Genomic DNA, 11,218 nt, shown 5'->3' on the forward strand with positions numbered 1-11,218 from the left:
TTAACATTTTGAATGTGGTTTATTTTTCTAGCTTACCTACATTTCTTCTCAAAGGCAATCCAGCAGAGTAAGTGAAGAAGGAAAAATGAGCTATTATTCCTTTCTATGAGGGGGCTAAAACAAGTTGGTAAAAATATGGAATTAAAAGATAATGGAATTTTTCCATGAACTTTTGAAGTATCCTTGCATAAATGAAAAGGTAATGCATGCATAGGGTTAGAAAACCAGTGGAGTTGATAACTAACTATACATAAGAGAGTGAAAAGAAGTCTAAGGAGTAGTTAATATGAAGTATCAGACATATTCAAGATGAACAGTGCTACTGGGAAAATAAACACTATTGAACAAGAGTCAGTTTATTTAGACTGATTATCAACTTACTACAGCCACCTCATGGTTACGAATTAGGCTGACAATTTCAAGGTCAGCATTTCAAAACTACCAGCTGTTCCATGGAAGAAAGATGAGGCTTTCTGCTCCTGTAAGATTTACAGCCTTGAAAACCTGTACAGGGTCGCTGTAAGCCGGAACTGACTCCACAGCACAACAACAACACCACCACCACAGCCACCTCACTTAACACCTATGACAGATGAAGGTTGCCTGATCACAGGTAATAAATGATTATTTTTACAGTTGTCAGGGGAGTCACCTACAAATTCTATAACTTTTCTGTGACTGAGTGAGATAGCAATAAGCTAAACTTTGGATCTATCACTCATATGTCTTATTGTACTACTATGTCTTGCAATGTTTCTGTGATATTGGAAGATATACTACCAGTATTTCAATTATCAGCAGAGTTGCCAATGGTACACAGGTTCCAACAGAGCTTTCAGACTAAAACAAACACGGTTAAGAAGGACCTGGCTGTTTACTTGAGAAAAAGTCCATAAAGACAGTGCTTTATATCCTACTTTGGTGAGATGTGACTGGGATTTAAAACCTCATAAATGACAATCTAATGTAGAACAATTGGTCTATCCTTGTCCTGAACAAAGAAGAGGAGGAAAATTAAAGGTATCTAGAAACAATTAGTCCAATGGACTAGTAGACCAGTGGAAAATCCTTTTGCAGGGTCCGGAGACCAGAAGCAACCACTACCAACTTCTCTGAAAGGGATCACTCTGAAAGGGTAGCATGAGAGAAAATGTGGAACAAAATATAAAATAATAAAAAAGACCAGGCTTACTGGTGAGACAGAATTTTAGAATAGAATTCATCCCTGTGGCTCAATTTTTAGCTCGCAACAGACATTTATACAGGGGTAGGGAGAAAACACTAGTGAGATATGCACAACACAGAATGGAAAACCATTTGAGATAAAAAGAGAGAGAGAGAGGATGACAGCATTTACCTAAGGGCACATTTCAGAATGGTTTGCAAAGAAGGCTGAATAAAAACAAGAAACACAAGGAGGAAGTGGGATACGTGGTGTTACATTGAGAGGAATGCAATTATTGAGATGAATAAAAGTATGTATGATGTGTTGAATATTAGCTAATATTAACCTTCACTCTAGCCACAATAAATTAAAAAATATATATATTGGCCAGTGAAAACTTTATGAATAGCAATAGAATACTGACTCAAACAGTGCCAGAAGATTAGCCTTTCTGGCTGGAAATCACTCAAAATACAACTGTAGAAGAGCTGACTCTTCAAAATGGAGTCAACTTTAATGACATGTTTGGGACTTTTATTTCCTGATGTGACATGACTCAAAATGAAAAGAAACAGCTCCAAATATCCATTAATAATCAGAACATGGAATATATGAAGTATGAATCTAGGAAAATTGGGAGTCATCAAAATTGAAAGAGAAAGCATAAAGATTGATAGATATCCTAGACATTATAGCGACAATCATATTATCTACTATACTGAAAATGACAAATTCAAGAGGAATGGCATTGTCAAAAAGAACATTTAAGGATTTATCCTAAAATGCAACATTATCAGAGGATAACATCCACATACCTACTAGGAAGAACAATTAATATGACTACTGATGGCTTACGTAGTGGTTACGGATTGGGCTGCTAACCTCAGGGTCAACAGTTCGAAACTACAAGCTGTTCTGTGGGAGAAAGATGAGGCTTTCTGATCCCATAAAGATTTACAGCTGTGGAAACCCTGTACAGGGTAGCTATGAGTTGGAACCAACTCCATGGCACATAACAACAACAACAAAATTTAAATTTACCTACCAACAATTAATGTGAAATGTGAGAAAATTGAAGATTATTACCATTGTATGCAGTTTGAATTTGATCAAGCATGTGATTGTTAACTAATAAAAATCAAGATGCATGGATAATTTTAATTTTAATTGGCAAGCACATGATGGAAACAAAGATGAGTCAATAGTTGGAGAATATGGCCTTGGTAATAAAAACTACTCTGGAGATCTCATGATAGAATTTTATAGGACCAATGTCTTATTAATTGTGAATATATTTTATTCAATAGCATAAACTGAGACTATACACCTCAAAACTACTAAGTTTATGGAAAGAGATAACTCAGAAGCTCAATGTCATAGACCAGAATGAGGAACTGACCATCAATTGCTCATATGCAAGTTCAAATTTAAGATGAAGAATATTAAAATAAGTCCACAAGAGCCAAAATACAGCCTGAAGTGTATCCCACCTGAAATTAGAGACCATCTCAAGAACAGATTTGACATACTGAACAATAATGACCAAAGAACAGATGAATTGTAGACTGTGATCATACGTGAAGAAACCAAAAAGTCATTAAAAAGACAAGAGAATGACAAACAAAACTGGATGTCAGAAGAGACTCTGAAACTTGCTCTTGAGTTTTGAGAAGCTAAAGTGATGGAAGAAATGATTAAGTAGCAGAACTAAATGGGAAATTTCAAAGGGCAGCTCTAGAAGACAAAGCAAAAAATTATAATAAAATGTACAAACACTTGAAGTGAGAAAACAAAAAGGGAAGAACATGCTCAGCATTTCTCAAGCTGTAAGAACTGAAGAAAAAAATCAAGCCTTGAGTTACAATATTAAAGGATCTTATGGTCCCCCCAAAAAGGTTGATGTTCTACTATTTTAGAAAGTAGCAATACTCAATAATTGATGGTATTGAAGGAAGAAGTCCAACACGCACTTAAGGAAATGCTTTTGTTTTGTTTTGTTAAGGTCTCTAAGAATTGATGAAATACCAGTTGAGATTTTTTTAAACAAATGTAATGCTGGAAGCACTCATTCATTTATGCCATGAAATTTGGAAGACAACTACCTGGCCTGTCTATTGTAAGGGTCCCCATATTTATGTCCATACAAAAGAAAGGTGATTCAACAGAATGTAGAAATTGTGGAACAATGTCATTAATATCTCAGGCAAGTGAAGTTTTGCTGAAGATAATTCTAAAGTGGTTGCAGAAAGAAATTGAATTCAGATTCAGAAGACCTGGGAAGAGGAAAATCATTGCTGATATTAGATGGATCTTGGCTGAAAACAAAGAATACAAGAAAGATGTTTATTTGTGTTTTATTGACTCTGCAAAGGCATTCGACTGTGGGGATCATAACAAATTATGGATAACATTGTGAAGAATGGGTATTGCAGAAGACTTAATTGTGTTCATGTGGAACCTGCATAAGAGCAGTCATTAGAGTAGAAAAAGGGGATACTGTATGATTTTAAATTAGAAGAAATGTGTGTCAGGGTTGTATATTTTTACCATAATTATCCAATGTGTATGCTGAGCAAATCTCAGAAGTTATGTTGATGTACAAGAATGTGAGGAATCAGAATTAGTCGAAGACTCATTGGCAGCATGGTATATGTAGATGATATAACCTTGCTTGCAAAAAATGAAGAGGACATGAAGCCTTTACATTAAATATTAAAAATTACATCCTTCCATATGGATTGCATCTCAACATAAAACAAAAATCCTCACAACTAAACCAGTAAACAACATCATGGAAAGCACAGAAAATACTGAAGTTGCCAAGGATTTCACTTTACTTAGATCCACAATCAACATTCATTGGAGCAACAGTCGAAAAATCAAAGGATGTGTTGCTTAATGCCAATCTGCTGCAGAATGTATGGCCTTGTGGGGTAAGCATTGGACTGCTAATCACAAGGGTGATGGTTCAAACCCACCAGCAGCTCCTTGGGAATACTATAGAGGTTCACTATGAGTTGAAACTGACTGGAGACACTTAACAACAAAAACAAAATGTTAAAAGATTTCATTTTGAGAATTAAGGTGCAGTTTCAATTGTCTCAGATGCATTCAAAAGCAGGAGAATGAATGTTGCAGACCAAAAAAGTACTGATGCATTTGAATTCTGGTGTTATTGAAGAATATCGAATACACCATGGATTCCCAAAAGAATGAACAACTTTATCTTGGAAGAACTACAGCTAGAATGCTCCATGGAATTGAGGATTGCAAAACATGTCAACAGGAAGGAACAGTTCCTGGAGAAGGGCATTATGTAAAGCAGAGTGTGAGTGAAACAGAGGAAGACCCTTCATGAGGTAGATACAGTGGCTTCAACAATGGCCTCAAAAATAGCAAGAATTTTGAGGTGCAGGATCTGGCAGTGTTTTTTTCTGTTATGCTATGATTTGGACCCAACTTGATGACTCTTAACAGCAACAAACTTTGGAAATTCAAGAGTTTGCTTAGGTAACTTTGTGAAGTCATAACACTTAGAGTGGATATTCTTAGAAAATGGGAAATATTATAGTAGAAGATTTTATACACACTTTTATTTCTTAAGGTAGTCAGCATTACTTACGCCACTAGATCAGCTTTGAGATTATGGGATGATTTGGAGGTATAATAATTAAACTCGTGAGTAGAGGCACATCTAGGACATTTCATTCCTTAACTGCAAAGATAACAAAGAAAGGTAAGCAAGTCCAGTCTTGTACCTTATTTCACCTTCTCTAATGTGACCTGCCAGTTCTTCAATAAACTTCTCCCCTTTCATCCAGTAGATCATTGGTCCAGACTCTCCACTGAATCCGAAGAATGCTTTGCAAGGTATGTTCAGGGGCTTACCTGAGAATGACAGAGAAAAATAAATGAGCAAATAGCACTTGGTTATCACTGGGAGACAGGAAGGGGCCACTTAACATCCAGAGGAAAACTCTGAGGTGACCCATTTTTCAACTCTTCTTCCAATCATCTTTGCATTATACATGAGAACAATTTTAAATAGTTATGAGGATTTCTGAGAAAATTTAAAATTCAAGGTTTTATGAAAAAATGAAAAAGTAAATAAATTTATTCAGATTTTATAACTGCTTATTCTTACTGCCTCCATCCTAGGAACTTATATAAAAGAATAAAATTGAAAGAATCCCTTTTTAGTTTTCTCTTTTGAGAGTATTAATTACTGTTTACTTTCTAATTGGACTTGTGTTTGAATCTACTATTAATCAAACCTGTAAGTTAATTTTTGTTCAGTGAAAATACATCATATAATAATAGTTTTTCTAGTACCATTAAGATTATACTAGGGAAATATGCTTATTCTAAGAAAAGTTGGATAATGAAAACTAAAAGGAAAATTTTAAATTAAAAAAAAAATCTATAAAAAGTACATATAAAGAAGTAGCCAGAAAGGAGGTGTTTTCTAATTTGCAGTGGCCAGCAAGTCACAATGCAGCCTTTTGAACAGGAAAGAGTAGGCCAAGAGAGGACTTCCATATCAGAAGTCTGATCAATCGTCAGAGACAATGGTGTGAACATTTCTTTTTTATCCTTTTATTTTCCTCTGTTTGCCCACCTCCACTCTGGAGACCAGAGGGGATATCTGAGTGAGTGAACACCCCCCAGGGAAGGTTCTACTATGCATGCATAAGAATCTGCAAATCAAGGATCATTGGGCACAGAATCAAAGAAAGGGGAACATGTTTGGCAAGCCCTGGGCTGATTCTTATTAAGGGAAACACCTGAACAGGTTTGAGAGGAGATGAGAGAGGCAAAAAAGGAGAAAAATGACCACAAAAAAAGCCTTGACTTACATCATAAAGTGCAATGAGAACATCTTGAAATTTCTCAGGCAGCTTTGAAGGCAAGAAGCCAAAAAAGGGGCACTAAAGTCTGGTGTGGAGAAAAGACTGAAGTTGTCAAGGACTTCATTCTTCTTGGATCAACTATCAACACTCGCGGAAACAGCCGTCAAGAGATCAGATGACGTATTGCATTGGGCAAATCTGCTGCACAGGAACTTTTTTAAAGTATTGAAGAGCAGAGATGTCAGCTTGAGGACTAAGGTGTGCCTGACCCAGGCCATGGTATTTTCAATAGCCTCATATGGATGCGAAAGCTGGACAGTGAATAAGGAAGATCGTAGAAGAATTGATGCCTTTGAGTTGTGGTGTTGGAGGAGAATACTGAAAGTGCCATGGACTGCCAAAAGAACCAATAGATCTGTTTTGGAAGAAGTGCAGCCAGAATGCTCCTTGGAGGCCAAAATGGCTAAACTTCGTCTCTCATACTTTGGACATATTGTCCGGAGGAAACAGTCGCTGGAGAAGGATGTCATGCTGGGTAAGGTGGAGGGTCAGAGAAAAAGAGGAAGACCCCTATCAAGATGGATTGGCCAGGTGGCATCATTGATGGACTCAAGTGTGGCAGTGGTAGTGAGGTTTTCCCAGAATCGGACATTGTTTCATTCTGCTGTGCATGGGGTTGCTATGAGTCTGTTCCTGACTCGATGGCACTTGACAACAACAACAAAGTCTAGTGTGGCGCTGTGGGCAAATGCCAGGCTGCAAAGTCATTTTAACTGCAAAGTTGGTGGTTCAAGCTCACCAGCTGCTCCTTGGAAACCCAACACAGGGTCACTATGGGTCAGAATCGAGTCAATGGCACTTAACAACAACAACAACATAGTCTTACTAATATTTTGCTACATTTTTTTCTGAGTTGTTATGCTGGTTTGTTTTTTGGTGATTTGGGACTTTAGTGTCCAGTCTTTTTCTCCCCCCCCCCATCTTGGGGGGCTTTTTCTTTCCTTGCCTTACCCAACAGGAGACAACAATTGTAGTCATACAGCCAAGCTACAACCACACCATATACAAATCCCACCATCTAAGCAAGAACCAGTACTAGTGATTATATACAAGAAGAGCATAAATAACCAACACCTACTAAAAGCACTCTGAGTTGAGTAGTAAGAGAAGTGAAAAGAGAAGTCTATCTCTTGATCAAATCTACCAGGAGGCAATCAAAGTGCTTAAGAATATACCAACATACATCTAATTTTTGAAAATACAATAGTACCACAATGCCTAAGGTGTCCTGTTAATTGTGGGTTAATGTACCAGACTGCAAAGTCAATTTAACTGCAAGGTCAGTGGTTCAAGCTAACCACCTGCTTCTTGGAAACCCTATATAGTGTCACTATGGGTTGGATCAAATTCAATGGCACTTAACAACAACAACAATGCCTAAAAAGGAACAGAAAATGTTTGCTCATGTGTAGAAGCAAGACATAACCTATAATATCAATTAAAAGGAGTGCAGGCTTTGGAATGGCCCGGTAAGGAATTTAGGAGAATGATATTGAGGAACAGCGATGTGTACAGAGATTTCAACCCAACAACAGCACAGTACATATTCTTTTCCAGTACACATGGAACATTCTCCAGAATAGACCTTGTGTTAGGCTACAAAACCAGCCTCCATAATTTAAAAAGCATCAAAATATTACAAAGCATCTTCTCAGATCACAATGCTATAAAATTAGAAATCAACAACAGGAAGATCAAGGAAATAAAATCAAATACATGGAAACTGAATAACACCCTGTTTAACAGATACTGGGTAGTAAAAAATAAAAATAAAAGGTAAACATTTTAAATTCTTAGAAATAAATGAGAATGAAAACAAAATACAACATACCAAAAACTTTGGGACACAGCAAGACAGTGCTGAGAAGCAGTTTATAAGCAGTAAATGTACACATCCAAAAAGAAGAAAGAACAAAAATCTTCACATTACTACAACATCTATAGCAATTAGAAACAGATCAGCAAAGTAAATCTACAGTCACCAAAAGAAAAGAAATAATAAAGATTAGAGCAGAAATAAATGATAGAAAACAGAAAACCTATAGAAAGAATCAACAGGACAAGGAGATAGTTCTTTGACAGGATTAATAAAATTGACAAACCATTGGCAAACCCAATGAAAGAAACAGAGAAAAGACACAAATAACACACATAAGAAATCACATGGATGATGTCACAACATAACTAATAGAAATAAAAATGATAATAATAGAATACTATAAAGAGTTGTACTCCAACAAATTTGAAAATCTAGAGGAGATGGATACATGTTTAGAACAACACTACTTAAAAATAATATATCACAACCAAGTGGGATTCATATAAAGGATACAAGATGGTTTACCATTAGAAACATAATCGGTGTAATTCACCATACATTAAAAAAAAAAAAAAATGGAAGAGAACCACATGATCATGTCAATTGATGCAGAAAAGACATTTGACAAATTCCAACACTCAGTCCTGATAAAAATGTTTAACAAGCTAAGAATTGAAGGGAAATTGCTCAACATGATTAAGAGCATATATACAAAATCAACAGCCAACATTCCTCTCAATGGAGTCAAACTAAAAGCTTTCCCTTTGAGAATATGAAAGGATTTTTATCACCACTCCTTTTCTATTTTGTTTTGGAAGTCTTAGCCAGAGCTATAAAACAAGATCGAAATTAAAAGCCATTCAAATTGGCAAAGTCCTGGTGTGACGATGTGGGTTAATGCACTGGACTCCAAAGTCAGTTTGAACTACATGGTCAGTGGTTCAGGCTCCCCAGCCACTCCTTGGTAACTATATACAGGGACGCTATGGGTTGGAACCAACTCAAGGGCACTTAACAACAACAACAACAACAACAAAAATTGGCAACGAATAAATAAAACTCTATTTTTAGATAATATGATTCTTTACACAGAAAACAACAAAGACTCATTAAAAAAAAACAAACAGACAAAAAAACCTACTGGAACTCATTGGAAGATTCAGCAAAGTAGCATGGTACAAGATCAATATACAAAAATCATTCGAACTTCTCTGTACTAATAATGACAGCTCTGAAAAGGAAATTAGGAAAACAATACCATTTACAATAGCCACCCAAAGGATGAAATGTTTTAGGAGTAAATCTCACCAGAGAAACAAAGGACCAATATAAAGAAAACCACAAAACGTTACTACAAGAAACCAAAAACGATTTACAAAAATAAAAGCAAGTACCATGTTCCTAGATAGGAAGACTTAACATTGTGAAAATGTCAAAACTACCCAAAGCAATCTACAGATATAATGCAATCCCAATCCAAATTCCAACAACTTTTTTCTTTTTTTAAGAGATGTAAAAAACGATTAAAAACTTTGTATGGAAAGGAAAGAGTCCTTGGATAAACAAAGGACTTCTTCTTAAGAAGAACAAAATTAAAGGCCTCTTACTCCCTGACTTCAAAATTTACTACATGGCAACAATGGTCAAAACAGCCTGATACTGGTACAATGAAAGATACATAGATTATGGAACAGAATTGAGAACCCAGAAGTTAACCCATCAACACAGAGACAGTCTCTTCAAAAGATGGTGCTGGCAAAAGTGGATCTCGATATGCAAAAAATTGAAACAAGACCTTTATCTCACATCATATATAAACAGTAACTCATCATGGATTAAAGACCAAAATGTAAATCTCAGAACTATAAAGGTCATCAATGCTAAAATAGGGACAAATTTAAGGGCTCTAATACAGCACTCACATAGACTATTAACATTGCAAAAAATACACAAACAAAAGAAGACAAAATAGATGACTGGGACATACTAAAAATTAGAAACTTATGTGCATCAAAATATTACACCAAAAGAGTAAAAATGGAGCCCACAGAATGGGAAAAAATATTTTGCAACGACATATCAGACAAGGGACTAACCTCTAAAATCTATAGGAAACTACAACACCTCTACAAGAAAAAGACAACCCAGTTAAAAAATGGGCGCAGGACATGAACAGACACTTCACCAAGGATGATATTTGGGCAGCCAACAAACATGAAGAAATCATTATCCTTTTGAGATATCCAAATCAAAACAAAAATGAGATAGCATCTCACACCAACAATAACAATGATGTCCAAAAAAAAAAAAAAAAAACAAAGGATAATAAATGCTAGTGAGCATGTGGAGAAACTCAAGCACTTCTACATTACTGGTGGGACTGCTGGAAAATGGTTCAACCAGTCTGAAAAATGGTATTGTGCTCCTTCAGAAAGTTGGTAATAGAAATACCTTATGATCCATCAATTCCTCTACTTGGTATATAGCCACAAGAAATATGAGCCAGAACATAAGTAGATACATGCACACCAATGTTCATAGCAGCACTATTCACAATAGCAAAAAGATGGAGACAGCCTAAGTGCCAATCATTGGAATAATGGATTAACAAACTTTGATACATACACACAATGGAATTCTATGTTACCTTGAAGAATAACGATGAACCTGCAAAACACTTTATAACATGAATGAATCTTGAGGACATTATGCTGAGTGAAATTAGTTAGTCACTAAAGGACAAATATTGCATAAGACCATCATTGTAAAAGCTTAAGAAATGATTTCTATACTAAGAAAACAAAAGTTAATGGTTACCAAAGTTGGGAGGAAGGGGACAATAAGGCACAGGTTAGGAGTTAGTTGCATTATAGCTCAGGTGATGGGGAGGGCAATATACAATGAAGGGGAGGGTATGAAAGAACAAGCAAGATAGGGGAACACTTAGGTAGGTTTGCATGGGCTAAATGGGACAGAGGTAAATAGTGATGTATACTCAACCTTGGAACAACAAGGCTCTGTGATACAGTGATTGAGGAATAGTCTGATAGGATAAAGATGGGAATTAATGTTAAGGTGCTTGTCTATCTTGTGGATATTGATTTCCCTTACCAATAGGTAAGGAAATGGATATTTAAGTGGAAAAGAAAGGAATATAGGGAAATATGTTTACAGAAAGTTTGTAAGCATATCTTCATTAGAATACCTGAAAGAGATTCTAGAATTTGCCCAGTGAAATAGGCTTCTTTTTGAGCCTTTGTTGAGTATGGGGCGATAGATGAAATCCTGAGCCCCATCCAGAATTTTCTGAGGTAGACATTCCCA

General features: G+C 36.0%; 1 protein-coding gene across 1 annotated transcript in view; it reads right to left on the reverse strand.

Moving 5' to 3' along the window:
* The window catches only part of IL1RAPL2 (interleukin 1 receptor accessory protein-like 2), a 2,128,207-nt gene that overhangs the window by 102,963 nt on the left and 2,014,026 nt on the right, over window positions 1–11,218 (reverse strand). The window contains exon 6 of the mRNA XM_006871058.1: window positions 4,924–5,053. Coding sequence (XP_006871120.1) covers window positions 4,924–5,053 — 130 coding nt within the window. The remainder of the gene's footprint in view (window positions 1–4,923; window positions 5,054–11,218) is intronic.

The sequence above is a fragment of the Chrysochloris asiatica genome, unplaced genomic scaffold, assembly GCF_000296735.1.
Source record: "Chrysochloris asiatica unplaced genomic scaffold, ChrAsi1.0 scaffold00159, whole genome shotgun sequence".
Classification (NCBI taxonomy): Eukaryota; Metazoa; Chordata; class Mammalia; order Afrosoricida; family Chrysochloridae; genus Chrysochloris; species Chrysochloris asiatica.